Genomic DNA, 19,010 nt, shown 5'->3' with positions numbered 1-19,010 from the left:
GACTTGTGCCTTGTAGATGGTGGACAGGCTTTGGGGAGACAGGAGATGAGTTATTCAGCAGAGAATTGTCATTCCCTGATCTGCTCTTGTAGCCACAGTATTTATATGGCTGGTCCAGTTCATTTTGGCATGCTGTTAAGGAGGGAGTTCCAGGATTTTGACCCAGCGACATCAGGATGGTGTGTGACTTGGAGGGGAACTTCCAGGTGGTGGTGTTCCCATGTGTCTGTTGCCCTTGTCTTTCTAGATGGTATGGTCATGGGTTTGGAAGGTCTGTGGAGCCTTGGTGAATTCCTACAGTGCATCTTGTCGATAGTACACACTGCTGCCACTATACGTTGGTGGTGGAGGGAGTGAATGTTTGTGAATGAGATGCCAATCAAGTAGGCTGCTTTGTCCTGGATGGTGTCAAATTTCTTGAGTATTGTGGGAGCTGCACTCATCCAGGCAAGTGGAGAGTATTCCATCGCACTCCTGACTTGTGCCTTGTGGGTGGTAGACAGTCTTTGGAGAGTCAGGAGGTGAGTTGCTTGCTGCAGGATCCTGTGGCCTGCTTGTGTTCCCACAGTATTTATATAGCTCGTCTAATTTAGTTTCTGATCAATGGTAACCCCCAGGATGGTGAGGTATTCAGTGACGGTAATGCCATTGAATGTCATGGAGCAGTGGTTAGATTCTTTCTTGTTGGGGATGGTCATTGCCTGGCACTTGTATGGTGTGAATGTTATTTGCCACTTGTCAGCCCAAGCCTGGATATTATCCAGGTCTTGCTACTTTGGACTTAGACTGCTTCAGTATCTGAGGAGTCGCAAATGATGCTGAATATTGTGCAATCGTCAACAAACATCCCCACTTCTGAACTTGTAATGGAAAGAAGGTCATTGATGAAGCAGCTGAAGATGGTTCGGCCCAGCACATTACCCTAAGGATCTACTGCAGTGATGTCCTGGAGCTGAGATGACTGATCTCCAACAGCCACAACCATCTTCCTTTGTGCTCGGTATGACTCAAACCAGTGAAGAATTTTCCCCTTAATTCCCATTGACTATAGGGCTCTTGGCTCTTGGGCTCCTTGATGCCACACTCGACCAAATGCTGACTTGATGTCAAGTGCAGTCATTCCCACCTCACCTCTGGAGTGCGACTCTTTTGTCCAAATGCAGAAAGACCTGGACAATATTCAGGCTTGAGCTGACAAGTGTCAAGTAACATTCGCGCCACACAAGTGCCAGGCAATAACCATCTCCAACAAGAGAGAACCTAACCATCGCCCCTTGACATTCAAAGACATTACATTCACTGAATCCTCCCTATCAACATCCTGGGGTTACCATTGACCAGAAAGTGAACTGGACTAGCCGTATAAATACTGTGGCTACAAGAGCAGGTCAGAGGCTAGGAATCCTGCGGTGAGTAACTCACCTCCTGACTCCTCAAAGCCTGTCCACCATTTACAAGGCACAAGTCAGGAGTGTGATGGAATACTCCCTACTTACCTGGATGAGAGCAGCTCCAACAACATTCAAGAAGCTTGACATCGTCCAGGGAAAAGCAGCCCACTTGGTTGGCACCACACCCACAAACATTCACTCCCTCCACCACCGACACACAGTGGCAGCAGTGTGTACCATCTACAAGATGCACTGCAGGAATTCACCAAGGCTCCTTAGGCAGCACCTTCCAAACCCATGACCACTACCATCTAGAAGAGCAAGGATAGCAAATATATGGCAACACCACCACCTGCAAGTTACCCCTCAAGTCACTCACCATCCTGACTTGGAAATATATTGCCATTCCTTCACTGTCGCTGGGTCAAAATCCTGGAACTCCTTTCCCCAACAGCACTATGGGTGTACCTACACCACATGGACTGCAGCTGTTCAAGAAGACAGCTCAGCACTACCTTCCCAAGGGCTACTAGGGATGGGCAATAAATGCTGACCCAGCCAGTGAAGCCCATATCCCATGAATGAATTTTTAAAAACTCTTTTGTCCAAGTTTGAACCAGGGCTGTAATGAGGTCAGAAGCTGAGTGGCCCTGGCAGAACCCAAACTAAGTGTCAGTGAGCAGGTTATTGCTAAGCAAGTGCAGCTTGATAGCACTGTTGATGACCCCTTCCAATTTACTGATGATGGAGAGTAGACTGATAGGGCGGTAATTGGCCAGGTTGGATTTGTCCTTCCTTTTGTATACAGGACGTCTGGGCAATTTTCTAGCATCCAATGTGTTAAGCTGTTTTGTGATGTCACGTGGAGTGAATCGAATTGGCTGAATACTGGTATCTGTGATGCTGGGGACCTCTGGAGAAGTGCAAGATGGATCATCCGCTCGTCACTCCTGACTGAAGATTGTTGCAAATGCTTCAGTCTTATCTTTTGTTGTGACCTGGAGCCTCCTCCTCCAGTGGGTTGTTTAATTGTCCACCACCATTCACAAATGGATGTGGCAGGACTGCAGAGCTTAGATCTGATCCATTGGTTGTGGAATCGCTTAGCTGTGTCTAGAGCATGCTGCTTATGTTGTTTGGCACGCATGTAATCCTGAGTTGTAGCTTCACCAGGTTGACACTTCATTTTTAGGTATGCCTGGTGCTGTTCTTAGCATGCTCTCCTGCACTCTTCATTGAACCAGGGTTGATCTCCTCGCTTGATGGCAATGGTAGGGTGGGGGATTTACAGGGCCATGAGGTTACAGATTGTGGTTGTGTACAATTCTGCTGATGGCCCACAGCACCTCATGGATGAACAGTTTTGAGTTGCTAGATCTGTTCAAAATCTATCCCATGTAGCACTGTGATAGTGCTTCGCAGCATGGTGGAGGGTATCCTCAATGTGAAGATGGGACTTTGTCTCCACAAGGATTGTGGAGTGGTCATTCCAACTGATACTGTCATGGAGGTAGATTGGTGAGAATGTGATCAAGTATGTTTTCCCCACTTGTTAGTTCCTTCAACACCTGCTGCAGCCCCAGTCTAGCAGCTATGTCCTTTAGGCTTTGGCCAGCTCGGTCAATAATGGTGCTACTGGGGCCACTCTTGTGATGGACATTGAAGTCGCCCACCCAGAGTACATTCTGTGCCCTTGCCACCCTTAATGCTTCCTCCAAGTGGTTTTCAACATGGAGGAGTACTATTCATCAGCTGAAGCAGGACAGTGCGTGGTAATCAGCCAGAGGTTTCCTTGCCCGTGTTTGACCTGATGCCACGAGATTTCATTGGGTCCAGAGTCAATGTTGCGGACTCCAAGGGCAACTCCTTACCCACTCTATACCACTGTGCCGCCACCTCTGCTGGGTCTGTCTCGCTGGTGAGACAGGGCATACCCAGGGATGGTGATGGTGGTGTCTGGGATATTATCTGTAAGGTACGATTCCGTGAGGATGACTATGTCAGGCTGTTGCTTGACTAGTCTGTGAGACAGCTCTCCCAATTTTGGCACAAGCCCCCAGATGTTAGTAAGAAGGAATTTGCAGGTAAGTTTGCTGTTGCGTTTTCCAGTGCCTAAGTTAATGCCAAGAGGCCCATCCGGTTTCATTCCCTAGAGATTTCGTAGCGGTTTGATACAACTGAGTGGGTTGCTTGGCCATTTCAGAGTGAGGAAGCGATTGACATTGTTCGAAAAGAATTAAATAAAACCCATTTGGAATGGGATCAGGAGAAACTGTAAGATCTTAAAATGTTCACAGACCAAATCAAGCAGGGATACCAAAACCTTTTGTGTGAACATAAAAAGTATCACAATAACATCTTTGAACCAATTAAAAGAGGTTTCAGTCAGAGGAGAAATGAATTGTTGGTGCACATTTTGGCCTATTGTCTCAGAATGAGGTTTCACCATGTTTGAGTACAAATGGGGTTATACCTGCTGCTGACGAAAAGGACGGCAATTGGGCTGTGGAATTCAATGATACGTTCTTTGCTGAGTTAAAGGACGGACATAAGATAAAAAGCACAAGCTTTGAGTTGTGATTATTCTTTAATGTTTAATTCCTGCTAATCCTACCTGTCACATGTACTGACTTTTGTTTTGGTTCAGCCTTCATATCTTTATAATACAAGATGTGCAATTGTGTAACCAAATGAAAAGGTTTTCTGTAAAGTATGTAATGAGTTGTTTATTAGAAGTTTATGATGTTAAGTACTTGTAAAGAAATTGTAAAGCCATTGTAAAGAAACCTTCACTGTAATGAAACTTTTTTTCTTCCAAGGAAACAGGTGTTATTAAAACTGAACTTTAGAGTGGAGGTCAAGCACTTCAACTCCTGATGGGCTTACTAGCATTTGCACATGCATAGACTGGGAGTGGGCTGCACATACACAAATTGGCATTTTTACGTTCTTTGGGCCCATCAAAACCTGGACCAGGTGACCAAGAGCGCAGTGCCATAGAGAAGAAGAGTCCCAGGCAAGGGATAGGGCATGTGGGCAGGGAAATGTCTCAATAGGAGAGAGAATAGGGAGAGGTTCCAAAAGAAGACACCCAGAGAGGGGGCAGGAGCACTGAGAGTTCCCAGTTCAGTTAAAAAGAAAGGAGCAGACAAACAGGTTCCAAACAGGAAAAGGGCTGTGGGGTGCAGACTTTGAGTGAAGAGGGCTCAAGAGAAGCCCTGAAGATCCAAGAAGGCAGCCGAAGATTGATGAGTCCATGCTGCAGGCCACTGGGGCAAAGGTACCCCTTTGGAGCAGTAGTATTCTGCTCAGCACAGCCAAAGAGCTGAAATTGTGCATGTGAGTTGTTGGAGTTTGAGCAATTACTCAGGATTCCAGGGGGACAGAATATTGGGAGATGAGATTAAAATCCTGCGAGGTGGGCCATTGTTGGTGCCATCCAAGTTGGAGTGACTTTCAAAGAGAATTCCCAAGTTAGACCTTCGAAGGTTTAGACTGGAATTGCTCGTAAGAGAGACAGATTCAGTGAGAAAGGTTGACTCACACTGTTAATGCCATCTGTGTGGGTTGAACCATAGAACCATAGAACACTACAGCACAGAAAACAGGCCATTCGGCCCTTCTAGTCTGAGCCGAAATATTATTCCGCTAGTCCCATTGGCCTGCACCTAGTCCATAACCCTCCAGACCTCTCCCATCCATGTATCTATCTAATTTATTCTTAAAACTTAAGAGTGAGCCCGCATTTACCACGTCAGATGGTAACTCGTTCCACACTCTCACCACTCTCTGAGTGAAGAAGTTCCCCCTAATGTTCTCCCTAAACCTTTCCCCTTTCACCCTAAAGCCATGTCCTCTCGTGTTTATTTCTCCTAATCTAAGTGGAAAGAGCCTAGCCACATTTATTCTGTCTGTACCCCTCACAATTTTGTAAACTTCTATCAAATCTCCCCTCATTCTTCTACGCTCCAAGGAATAAAGTCCTAACCTGTTTAATCTTTCCCTGTAACTCAACTCCTTAAGACCCGGCAACATCCTAGTAAATCTTCACTGCACTCTCTCAATCTTACTGATATCCTTCCTGTAGTTAGGCGACCAGAACTGCACACAATACTCCAAAGTTGGCCTCACCAATGTCTTATACAACCTCACCATAACATCCCAACTCCTATACTCAATACTTTGATTTATGAAGACCAGTATGCCAAAAGCTTTCTTTACAACCTTGTCTACCTGTGACGCCACTTTCAGGGAATTATGTATCTGAACTCCCAGATCCCTTTGTTCCTCCGCACTCCTCAGTGCCCTACCATTTACTGTGTATGTCCTACCTTGGTTTGACCTTCCAAAATGTAACACCTCACACTTTTCTGTATTAAATTCCATCTGCCATTTTCTGGCCCATTTTTCTAGTTGGTCCAGATCCCTCTGCAAGCTTTGAAAGCCTTCCTCGCTATCCACAACGCCTCCAATCTTAGTGTCATCAGCAAACTTGCTGATCCAATTCACCACATTATCATCCAAATCATTGATATCGACAACAAACAACAATGGTCCCAGTACAGATCCCTGAGGCACACCACTAGTCACAGATCTCCAGTCTGAGAAGCAATCATCCACTACCACTCTCTGTCTTCTCCCACACAACCAATTTCGAATCCAGTTTACAACCTCTCCATGGATACCAAGTGTCTGAACCTTCTGAACTAACCTCCCATGTGGGACCTTGTCAAAGGCCTTACTAAAGTCCATGTAGACAACATCCACAACCTTTCTTTCATCTACTTTCTTGGTAACCTCCTCGAAAAACTCTACAAGGTTCGTTAAACACGACCTACCACGCACAAAGCCATGCTGACTATCCTTAATCAGCCCTTGGCTGTCCAAATTATATATCCGATCTCTCAGGTTGCTGAGTCATCCCTGGACTCTGTCTTGGTCACATCTGTAATTTGCTGTGTGGTATAGTATGTTCGACCACAGTTTGCTTGTTAATTCACATGTACCTCACTGAATGTTAGTGTATAAGGTAGACATTGTAAATTATTTTATCTTTCTGACTTTGTATATTAAAGTTTATTTTTTTTATTTTCAAGACCCAGGGAATCTTGTGGTTTTATTCACAGAGCAAATGTCGTAAATCTCAAACTTTGTCTACTTTAAAAAAAACATTATTGGTGTCCAAACAAATCTTACCAAAAATCTTTTTCAAGGGTCAAGGTTCATTATAATGTACAGGACTGGTCATAACTTCTAAATCCATAGATGTATTTGGCCCTGGTGAAATGACATCTCGAGTACTGAAGGCAATTTTGGTCGCCTTATTTCAAAAAGGTCATTCTGCATTTGAATGGGTCTGGAGAAGAGCTAAACAGTTGATTTCAGAACTTAAAAGAATAAGGAAAAATTGAGCAGACAAGTTAGAATTGGGCGTTCTGTAAATGAGTGCCAGTGTAATTTTCTCAAACCCCTTTAATCTCTTATTTTGAATGTTAGAGTGTTAGGATTTTCCTATGTAACATTTTCTAATTTTCCATTTAATTTAAGGCTGGGATTTACTGGTTAAATTTAGTGGATCATTTCTGTGCTGGATGGGTTCTCATTATAATAGCTCTGTTGGAGCTCATCGGTCTAAGCTGGATCTATGGTAAGTAAAACAGGAAAAAAACCGAATCAAAATAAAGGAATTATATTTAAAGATACTTTGGTGGACCTTCAGGTTTCTTTGAAAAATCAAGTTAACTGAATTGGGTGATGTGGTGTAGATTGTTCTTCGTATCTGTGAATGACGAAAATTCAAATGCTATCCTTAATTGCCAAAGACATTTCCCATTTGGTTCCAAAAGCCAACATGAGACAGACAGTGCCTTCAGCATTCTTTGGTCATGATCCCCTTGTTCTTGCCGGGTTACAGCTGGTTGTTGTTGGAGTAAATTTTGCTGCAGCCATTTTCCTGCTAATTGCTGATGGGGGTGTTGTTCAAACATCTTCACCCTGAGTTGTGTAACTGTTAACCATCTCGACTCAGTCAGTTTCCAGTTTGTCCCAACCATCAAGGCAGATGGAACAACAGGACAGGTCCAACCTCAGTGTGTTCATGATGTTTCTTATGACCTCCTGGGATCCATTTACTATTCTTCAACTCCTGACAAAAGACTCACTTGGATTGTCCATCCTCTCCATCCTGATAACAGGGCCTGTCCATCTCAACACAGATCCGAAACACGAGCCTTCTCTAGAGTAAACTCTTCGGGATTTGTACAAACATTTTACTTTAACGGGTTATCAGGGCAGTGACAGAGAACAATTCACTCATCCTGTGTGAAATCCTGAGTGATCCCTTCCCTGATTTAACCCGTTCATTAATGACACCCAATACGAGATGAACTTCTACAGCGAAGAAGCTGCCCTGAAGACTGGACAAACCAAATGATTGTGTCTCTGCTTTCTTGCTGTTCACAGGGGTAAACAGATTCATCAAGGACATTGAGATGATGATAGGGGAAAGGAATTGGCTCTTCTGGCTGTGGTGGAGAGCGTGTTGGATTTTTATCTCTCCGTGTTTGCTGGCAGTAAGGAGATGTTACATCTTTTAGTGACTTTAACTAAAAATAATCAAACTGCAGACAATCTCTCATTCGGCATTTGATTTGGTTTTATGCATTTATTTCATTCAGACAGTCTTAATCTGGTCATTAGCAACATTTACCCCACCAACATATGGGTCTGTTGAGTACCCTGTCTGGGCAACAGCACTTGGCTGGTGTATGCTAATCTTCTGTATTATGTGGATCCCCATTATCGCCATTGTGAGAGTTGTCCAAGCTGAGGGCTCTACCTTGTGCCAGGTAAGGAAATACCTTGATATCTTTTAAAGAGTAAGAAACAGAGGATACAAAATTGGGCTCTGGAGCAGTTTAAGCACAAGGAATGTCACTTTAAAGCCAGAATGTCCTTATTGTGCTACTTCTGCTCACTTTCAGTTTGACCCACAATGAATGCCATCTTGGTAAGGGCAGTAAAGCAGGTGTGATGCATCTGTCCTGGAAGTCATGTATGGGAAGATTCCAGTGAGGGGTAATTTAGAATGTTAAATAGAATAAACCATGAGTGCTGTTTGGTGATATGGACAAAGCTCACAAAAATAATTTAGGGTCAGAGTAGAGAAAATGATAACAGGAAGAAATTAAAGGCTCTTTACCTGAATGCTCATAGCATTCGTAACAAGATCGATGAGTTGATGGTGTAAATAGAAATAAATAGATAGATAAATAGCTGATTGGTTTATTGAAATATCTTCATGGTGGTAGGTGCTGAATTGTGATGATGATACAAATAAAACAAGCAACCATAATTCATAACATAGTTACAATCATTAAAACAAAGATAAATTAAAATAAAAATAGAGTATAAAATAATAATAGGATTGCACAATTATAAACATTTCAGTATACAAGTAATTACAAAACATTGCAAAATGCAGATCTCCTTAATTTACAGAATAAAAGTGAAAAACCCACTCTGCATTTGTAATGAAGTCCAGGGATCATGTATTGTCAGGTTGAGTTTATTAAATTCTCAATCATCTATATACTATTTATGAATTTACTAAGTAGGGGATTGGGCTATTTCATAATCAATCTGTTCTATATCTTATTTGTGGTGTCTTTTCTCCTTAATTCCATTGCACATTCACTTTGTGTGGTTGTGACAAGAGTTAGTGGCAATGGGATGTGAGATTCAAGAGTTTTCAAGCAAAGTCCAGACAAAGCTTTTACTGCCTTTCAGCAAGGGAACACATATTAAGTTGCTTGATTGTGCCACAGTAGCTTTGCTTTGTGTTATGTAGGATCAATTTCAGTACTCATTTCCAAACACTTACGAGCTTGCTCATATCCTCTTTGCTAAATTCGGCATTTAAAACAGTACTGTGTATTCATCAATGGGTCTTATGTAACTATTAAACACAGTGAATAAGTCAATTTGAGATACATTGTGATGCTTGAGAAGATGTAGATATGAAGTCTTCCATTCACTCGCTTAAGCATTTCATGCACTTGTTAATCCCATTTGGGATCACATCGAATGTAAATTCATAATAGTTTAATAGGCGCTTGTTGCACAACCACAGCATCATCTAAGTTGATGAGATAGAGGTCAGAGTGCATGAAACACTGATCTGATAGTCATTACAGATATGACAATGCAAGGTGATGAAGGCTAGAACCTATTTGAAATTTCAGAGAAACAGGTAGAAAGTAATAAGAGGTGGGGTAGCTCTGTTAATAAAGCATGAGCTCAGTACAATAGTGAGAAATGACCTTGACTCACAAGATCAAGATGCATAATTAATTTGTCTGGAGGTAAGAAATAGTAAGGGAAATCAACCACTAGAGGGAATAGGCTATAACCCCCCTAATAGTAGACATACTGATGGGCAGATTATAAGTCAAGAAACATTGGAGGCTTGCAGGAAATGTATTTCAACAATTGTGGGCAACTTTAATCTTCATATAGATTAAACAAAACAAATTAGCAAAGGTAGCTTTTAAGATAAGTTTATAGAGTGCACCTTGGGATAGTTTCTCAGAGCCTGTTGTGGAACCAACTAGTGTACAGGCTATTTTAGATCTGGTAATGGCTTGCATCCTGGGGTCTTAAAATAAGTGGCTGCAGAGATAGTGGATGCATTGGTGGTAGCCTTCCAAAATTCCCTTGAATGGTTTGAGCAGATTGGACAACCACAAATTTTCATGGCCCTATTCAAGAAAGGAGGAAACAGAAATCAGGAAACTGTGGGCCAGTTAGCCTAACAGCTGTCATTGGAAAAATGTTGGATTCCAATAGTATAGAAGTTGCAGCAGGACCTTTTAAAAACTATAATGTAACCAAAGAGAATCAATACGTTTTTATGAAAGGGAAAATTCATACGACAAATTTGCAACAAGCAAGGTGCTGAGGTCAGGTGACTTTTGCAATTTCTGCCTCAAACTTTCTGGAAATTTCTGTCTTGATTAATCAAGGTTGGGGGCCTCACCTTTGAATGGACACACCCAGGTTAATACTATCCGAGGAATTTACACTTGCTATTATTTGGAGCTATACCCAAAATACAAGTCCAGCCTTCATGGCCTAAATTTTTGTGCACACAGAGAGGCTCGCCACCTTAGTGAAAATGGCAGAAGATCATGAGTCTGGAAGTTCTTACCCCAAACCCGGCCCATGCCATTTTTGCATGGGGAGTGGAATGGGGCAACATGTTCTAAATTGCATATCTGTGATTCATGGAGGCAACTGTACATGTTAAAGTATAGCTGCCTCAGTTAGATCTGATTTTAGCTACTGGGATGTCCAAAACATGACTTGTGCACTTTAGACTTGGTCGGAGAAGGCCTAACACTGCCAGAGTTCCTTGGAGAGGTAGGTGTCCTGGGACACCTTTGGGAGAGGTCAGGTGCCTTTTGGAAGAGATAGGTGCCCTTTTTGATTGTGAAAAGTGGATATGAATATGCATAAAATGAGCTTAGATTCACTCAAGCTGCCAAGATCATCGGAACTATCAAGAAAGCTACCAAGAGAACTGTAGAGAGAACTGTCTAGCTGTCAAGGGATTTAAATATCCTGCCCTTTAAATATTTGAGAAAAAAACTATCTGCAACATTACAAAAATCAGTGCTTGCTATTTCACAAAGTATGTTGACATAAAACTGAGGGCTACCATTATAGGATTAGTGCTACATGACTTATTTCACAACCTATCATTCTCACAGTGGTGTACCTATCAGTTTACAGTTTGTTTGATAGTTCCAAGTGGTTTTAAACTCTTTGAAGTGTGACTATAAATGCAAATAATTGTTTTTATAAGGTAATAAAGCAAGTTAAATATAGTGAAAGAGTTTTTAATCAATGAGAGTGTTTTATTTAAAATTGTGAATTGATCAACAGACACTTAAGAATTGCATTTAATCTCAGCACTGTTCCTTTGGTCTGCCCATGGTGGATGCTGGGTGAGTTGGCATGGTATGTGCAAGGGCAAAGCATGGTGGATGGGATCATGAGTTATCATGAGTGAGCACTAAGTTGTCATAGTGGCAATAAAGAGTCATGGGAGGGTATATGTGGGGCATAAGTTGCCATGGAGGGTATGAGGGACAATGGTGGAGAGTCATGGGGGAAATAGGGTGTCAGAGTGGGTATGAGGGGCTATTGATTGTGGGAGCTGTAATAGTTTGGCAAGAACTTTATGATGGGTCAAGGGGGAGTGGGCAGGGGAGATCAGGTGGCATGGGTGGGCATGGATGGGGTATAGGGAGTATGTGAGGACATGAGAAGGTGTGATGGATGAGGGCTGTTTTTGTTGTAATCATTTTTTCATATGTTTGGCAAAGTGCCAGAGCACCAGACCACCTCCACCCCCAGCAGCCTGTGAATTTTTTCCAGGGTCAACTTCCATGATTCCCATTTTCACTTTTCACCCAATCCAGCACCCCCAGATCAAAAATCCAAACTTTTGGAGCACTTATCTCCAGGTCTGAAGAGCCTGGAATTGTTCTGACTCTGCGCTCCCGACCCAGAATTGAAAATTCAGGCCCATGCCTCTGAGTTGGAACCCAAACAATGAGAGCTGGGCAAAAAACAATTCATCCTGAGCAAGTGTGAAGAACACATCCATTGTCTCCCTTACAAAACAATAGCTTTCAGCGAAGCAATTCATGGTGGACAATACCAGTTTTGGTCATGTGCCCCCGAAAACAGCTGGAAATAGTGAGCAGGATTTTACGCATCGCCGAGCGGGGGTGAGGCCCACTCGCCAATGTGTAAAATGACACACGGTGACGTCGGGGGGAACTCCCGACGTCACCATGCACCATTTAAATTTTCAGGAAGGTGGGGGCCATTGACAGAGACCATTAAGTAATTAAAGGGCCTGCCCGTCCAACCCATCGCGAATTGGAAAAAGCATGAATCCCCATCCACGGACGGGAAGGGGCTTCATGTAGCTTTTAAAAAAAATTTAATAAAGTTTTTGTCAAAATTATGGACATGTCCCAATTCATGTGACATTGTCACAAGAGGGAACATGTTAGGGAAATTTTATTTTTCTATTTTTATATTTTTGACATTTACAGCCAATCTCCGAGGCTGCACTTAGCCTCAGGGAGATGAGTGCGCTCTTTCGTACGCATGCACGAAAGAGCAACACTCTCAATTTTGTGATTCCCCCTGCTCACACAGAAAGCACTCAGCGCTTTTGTGCGGACGTCATGCTGGGCGGGCCTTAATTGGCCCACCCACGTAAATTGGCGCCGAGCCCCCAATCAGGGGCGCCAATTGGAAGCGCAACTGTGCGCACCCGCCCTTCAACTTCCCCCCCAACGGGGGGAAAATTCAGCCCAATGAGTTTTTATCAGAAGACCCAGAAAGGCCTGGCCAGTCTGCAGCAAACACCAAAAGAGACAGGAGCTGCAGGCTGTGTCTGTTTTGCCTGTGAGAACCTGGAGGCTGTACATCTTAAAAGAGCCACCCAGCCTGATTCCAAAACTCCAAGTGCACCTGTAAAGAAATTGGATCTCCTGGTATGCAAACCACAAGTGGCTAACTTGGTGACTTGTTGAACATTCAATCTCTTCAAGGGAATCCTGCAATGATCCTGGCCTCTGACTTCAGCTTTTTGAAATCACCTGAACTACAATTCAACAGTAGAAAAAGACTCCATCCTTTATTGGGCCTGCAGCAACAGTTCTTCTACCACGAGCCCAACACATGAATTATTCTTTTGGTTTCCATCTTGTAAAAGTGTACTATTTTCTTTTACTTGTTATGACTGGTCCCCGGGCGAGGTCCCCCAATTTGATATGGTCCTAGACGAGATACCCTCAAATTGTCACTTTCCCAAATGGGACCCCAATTTTATTATGCTCCTGGGTGACGAGGAATGAGCTGGCTTCCCTCCTTTATTCAACCCCCTGGGCTGGTCGCAACAAGGTTAATTTGAAAGTGACCCCTTCCCCTGTGGATACCTTTTCCCAGTCCAAATGTATTTATGTTTTAGAAGGAGCCAATTTAACCAGGCTTTCTTGAGCAAAAGAAAGAGTAAGTTTAATAGTTACTAAAAACCTGAGAACAAATAATAAAAACACAACACACAAACACACAGCTCACCTCGGGGTCAAACACAGAACTAAGGCTGCAAATTCCCTAGCTCAGCTTTACAAAGTTGACAGGAGAGAAGTAGAAATGGTGGTTCGGCAACAGAGATTGTGGTTGGGATCTCAGACAATGGGTAGATTTTTACATTAGCCCACCGCAGGTTTATAGGCGGAGAGGCCTGTAAAATTCCCCAGGTGGCCTTCCTGCTGTCCGCCCACCTGTCTCCGACCTGTCTGGCTTTTTACAAGGGGCAGGAGAGGGCTAGGCCAATTATCGGTCACTAAAGGGCTGCTTCACGCCCAGCCCTCATTTTTCAGCCATTGGGTGGAGGGCGGGACCAGGGAAGAAGCCCAGCAGGTAAGTCTACCCAGGCCTCGGGCAGCAAAGGGGCAGAGGGTGCCTCCTCCACTGGCCCTTTTCCAGATTCTGCCCCACCTCTACCCCTCTGCACCAGAACTTGCCATTAAGCCCCCCTCACCACTTCTCCCCATCCCCCCTGGTTCTCCGATGCTGTCCTCGCCAGAAGACCCTGCACCTACCTGGTCCTGGGGTTCCAGCACTTTCACTTTGGGGACTGGTTGTAATCCCAGCAGGGGTCACTGCTCCCGGTGGTGCTGCTGGGACTAGAGAGCAACTGGCCAATCAGATTGGCTGGCAGCTCTCTTAGTTGGGACCTCCACCCAAGTGAAGGGCAGAAATCCCATCTCCAGCTAATTAGCACTCCATGGAACATTAAATGGCTCTGGGCAGCCGTGAAATGTGGGGATGCGTTCTCCACTGATCCTTCGGGTGATGAGTTGCAAAACTCTGTGATCTGAAAAATTCAGCCCAATATCTTTGTAAACTCTATTCAGTGCATTACTGGGGTTGGCCCCTATCTTTCACCTGACTTGTTCTTGTGCTTATCCAAAACTCTGTTGCCCATGGCTTAAATCACACCAAGTCTTGTTCACCCATCATCTGTGTTCTCACTGACAAACATGGGTTCCCAATCGAACAACATCTCATTTTTTAAATCTTCATCTTTGAATCAAATCCTTCTATGGATCCACCCCTCCCGATATCTGTAACCTCCTCCAACTGTGTAAGCTGTCAAGATATCTGCACTCCTTCAATTCTGACATTTTATGCAACCCTAATTGTAATCGCTCCTTCATTGGTGGATGTGCTTTCAGCTGGCCTGTGCCTAAACTCTGGGATTCCCCCTTAAACCCCTTTACCTCGCTACCTCTCTCACATTTAAGATGTCATGAGCAACAGTAAAGTATTTCCACTAATGATTATTTAGATGTAACACACTTTTTTCAGTGTATCTCATTGCCAGTATACTGCCTGAGAAATTAGGGGTGAGGCATGGGGAGTATAATCTCTGTGATAAACATACAGGTGAAATATATGAATTGTTATGTGTTGGAATAATCTGCCGGATAATCTGATTAGGATTAGGGTTTTTTTCCAGTTGGAAGTTAATGGTGAGTAAAAGTCCACCAGAAATGTTTAAACATTTCGCCTTTATTTTCACAGAAAATTTCTGCCGCTTGCACATCAGCTCCTGATTGGGGTCCGTACTTGGAACAACACAGAGGGGAAAGATACAGACACAGGCCTGATCCCACAGAAGACCCTAATGGTGTGCAATTTCGGGCCACTCCTGAGATGTGAAGATTTAAGACAAAATTTTTGTTCAATTTCTAAACAGTGGCCCTGAAAATCCACTGCTATTCTGGTATACTCTCGCAGTAACATCCATAAGAGTTCTTCAGAACAGTCAACAACTCCACCGAGACACAGACACAGCTTTGTCCGAAGTTTGCTCTGCCCGCTGCAAACATCGGCATCAATTTGGGGTGGGTGGGGCCAAGTAGAATTACTGATCGACAGAGTTCCTGCATCATGAACCTTCAGTCACACTCCTATCTGAGTCCTGGTATTAATACAGGCGATTCCAGTCACTGAACATCATGGACAAGAGCTCCTGCTCTCGCAACAACTCCAACCTACAGTATCCCGTGACTGGGTTCCCTCTCATTAGCACAGGATGCGGGTAAGATTGACACAGAAGGGTCTGATCCAAACTAATTTTTGTCACTCAGTGCTGACACACTGACTCAAAACACTGACTGTCCATGTGTAATGCTGATGGTCGGCATGTCTGCTAACACAGTTCAATCATGACTTGATGATTGGTCCTAACTCTCCCCAAGCAACTGAGCTTTAAAATAAAAGAAATTGTTAAATCTCATCTGATCAGTTCATGTTGAGTATTTACTTTCTGCTCTACTTTTCAGGTGGCACTTTTACATTTGTAACTAGAATTTTTCATTCTAATTTAGTAGAATTTTTTAATAATCTGTCGAAATCTGGGCTATAATCTGTAACACTGCACTGTGCATGATAGGTTCAGTGTGCTTCAATTAAATTAGAACAAGCTCAAGCAGGTCTCGAGCATCAGTGTTGAACTATAAAACTTAGATGGAAAATATTAATAGGACAATTTAACAGAGTGTGCCATATAATGGTAACTGCCAGTATAAACAGTGACTGGAATCCTATATATTAACACTATGGGCAGAATTTTCCCCTGTTGGGGGCGAAGTTCAGGAGTGGGCACATGCAGGAGCGCCTCCGATCAGCACCCCCGACTGGGGGCTCGCCGCCATTTTACGTTATTACATTAAACCCTGCACGTGGATGATGTTGCATGCTTTTTCTGAAGCCCACCAGGGCTCCCAGCCAGGCCACCAACCTTAAAGTTGGATGGGCAGGTCCTTTACTTAGTGCAATTACTTTTCGGCAAGACCATGTGACGTCCTAATAAATCTGCCCAGAGATAATCTCATGTGGCCTAATTGCCATGGGGTCAGAGGCCCAAATCAACAATGTTGAAAGTGACACCTGGCCACAAAAGAGTATGTGTTCTTACTGCACACGGTCTCTCCGAGTCAGTGAGAGAGATTTAGGGAAGAAGACCCATTGCAGATTCTTCTATGCTGGGCAGAAGGAAAGGACTGTGTTTGAGTTAACCACCAGGCAGAGTGCTGGTGAGGATGTGTCCTCTATTCATAGAAGCAAATCTTGTGGTGGAAAGTTAAAAACCAAAGACTCGTCAGTGGATGTCTGGATACTGGCTAAGGCCCCTTCAAGTACGCTTAGAAGATTAAGGGAAGGGGACTTTGTTTGAAAGGACACTGGAATAATTATCCTCGTGGGCCAGGGAAAAGAGATCCTGTTAAAACCAGGAGGAGCTCAGGGACTTTAAACACAAGATGGTATTTCTACTGTGAGTGCGGTGCAATGAATTAATGTGATGTGAGGTTTTCGGTTGTATTAAGAAGTTAATAATGTAGTTGCCTGCTAAGTAATGTTTAATCTATTGTTGGTTATGAGGAGTTTTTGAACCCCTAATTTTTACAGGAATGGATGGGCAAAAGGTTCAGTCATGGGAGGACTTTAATGAGATAAAGTCAGAAGAAATTTATTAAGCTCTCAGGTGAACTTTAGCAAAAAACTCATGCAGTGATTTACAGCCTAACATGGGCTATATACTTCCTGTAGCATCACTGGACGAGGAGCGCATGATGACTTCTCTTCTTGCAGCTTTTTGACTTCAGGCTCTTCTTCTCTGTTTCTCGCTCTTTCCTTCTCCCTCCCTTGTCTCTTGTCTTGTTTGTTCCAGCCTTGTTTCCTAGATTTCTCTAGCATACAAAGTCAGGGTGTCTTTTATCCTGGTTCTTAGCCAATTAACCTCTCCCTTTCCTCAGTCATCTTTAACCCCGTGTTTGAGCATGCCTTCCTCGAATAACCAGGAATGTGTATGCGGCTGTTACTAACCTTACGCATTTACATCAGTAATGCCCTTTGTATTTACTACTGTACCTCAATGTTTCTACATCATGTGATTTCTTATCTCATATTCCATTCTCACACAAGCAGATAGCCCAATCTTTTTTCATCAAAAGTTGACATAAACTCCCAGAATCCATCTACATGGTGACAGAGTCATATGAGGGGACAAGTTTTTAACATTTAAAAATTCTTTATTTTTGTTATTCAGAGCTCTTCATCCCCTTATGGCAGCTCTGTGCCTCAGGGAGCTTTTCCAGCGCGCACTCGCGCGCATGCGTGAAGTTCCCCGCTTGCCCCGCTCGCCCTCCTTCCCCCCCACCCCCCCACCCCACACAGGCAGCGCTGATAGCTGCAACATGCGTTTCAAGCTGGATGGGCCTTAACTGGCTCGCCAGCATGAAATCGCGGTCCTGCCCTGATCGCGGGCGATGGTCGGCTGTGCCTTGTGTCCTGACCAGGCTGTTGGCCATCCACAGAATTCCCATTAAAGTTACGGTGTGGGGCGGGAGGGTGATTGCCAGGGCACCTCTGCATTTTCAGGGCCATAGTTTAGAACTGAACAGAAATTTTCCCTAAAATCTTCACATCTCAGTAGTGGCCAGAAGTTGCGCACAGCTCGAGGCTTCTGTAGAATCAGGACTGTTTCTGTATCTTTCCTCTCTGTGATATTCCAAGTATGGACCCCAATCAGGAGCTGATGTGCAAGCAGCAGAAATTTTCTGTGAAAATAAAAGTGAAATGTTTAATTATTTCTCCCTGATTTGTACCCACCATTAACTTTCAACTGGAAAAAAACCCTGATCCTAATCAGATTGTCCTGCAGTTTGTTGCAACAAATAACAATTGATATTACAGTATAACTAAATATATTTAACCTGTATGGTTATCGCAGGGATTATACAGGTAGTAAGGTACATTGAATGAACATGTATTACATTTAAATAATCACTGGTGAAAATACTTTATTGAAGCTCTTAACATCTTAAATATTTTTGTTTTATTCATTCATGGGATGCGGGTGCCGCTGGCTAGGCCAACATTTATTGCCCATCCCTAATTGCCATTGAGAAGGTGGTGATGAGCTGCCTTCATGAGGTCAGGAGCTGAGTGCAGTCCATGAGGTGTAGGTACATCCACAGTGCTGTTAGGAAGGGAGTTCCAGGATTTTGGACCAGCGATGGTGGAGGAACAGCTATATATTTCCAAGTCAGGATGTTGAGTGGCTTGGAGGAGAACTTCCAGGTGGTGGTGTTCCCATGTATCTACTGTCCTTGTCCTAGATGGTTGCAGTTGTGAGTTTGGAAGGTGCTGGCTGAGGGGCCTTGGTGAGTTCCTGCAGTACATCTTGTAGATGGTACACACTGCTGTTACTATGCGTTGGTGGTGGAGGGAGTGAATGTTTATGAATGGGGTGCCAATCAAGTGGGCTGCTTTGTCCTGTATGGTGTTGAGCTTCTTGAGTGTTGATGGAGCTGCACTCATCCAGGCAAGTGAGGAGTATTCCATCACACTCCTGACTTATGCATTGTAGATGGTGGGCAGACTTTGAGGAGTCAGGAGGTGAGTTACTTGTACAGGATTCTTAGCCTCTAACCTGCTCGTGTAGACATAATATTTATACGG

The 19,010-nt window shown here is 43.7% G+C and overlaps 2 protein-coding genes across 8 annotated transcripts in view; one reads left to right on the top strand and one right to left on the bottom strand.

Moving 5' to 3' along the window:
* Positions 1 to 19,010, top strand: part of LOC144683856 (sodium- and chloride-dependent neutral and basic amino acid transporter B(0+)-like) — a 435,158-nt gene that overhangs the window by 47,806 nt on the left and 368,342 nt on the right. The window contains exons 8-10 of the mRNA XM_078547362.1: positions 6,939 to 7,038; positions 7,854 to 7,963; positions 8,069 to 8,239. Coding sequence (XP_078403488.1) covers positions 6,939 to 7,038; positions 7,854 to 7,963; positions 8,069 to 8,239 — 381 coding nt within the window. The remainder of the gene's footprint in view (positions 1 to 6,938; positions 7,039 to 7,853; positions 7,964 to 8,068; positions 8,240 to 19,010) is intronic.
* The window catches only part of LOC144683854 (sodium- and chloride-dependent neutral and basic amino acid transporter B(0+)-like), a 453,756-nt gene that overhangs the window by 208,105 nt on the left and 226,641 nt on the right, over positions 1 to 19,010 (bottom strand). The window lies entirely within an intron of this gene.

This window comes from Cetorhinus maximus, chromosome 8, assembly GCF_964194155.1.
Source record: "Cetorhinus maximus chromosome 8, sCetMax3.hap1.1, whole genome shotgun sequence".
Classification (NCBI taxonomy): domain Eukaryota; kingdom Metazoa; phylum Chordata; class Chondrichthyes; order Lamniformes; family Cetorhinidae; genus Cetorhinus; species Cetorhinus maximus.
Note: the sequence above shows the minus strand (reverse complement) of the source record. Positions and strands in the feature narration are given on the sequence as shown.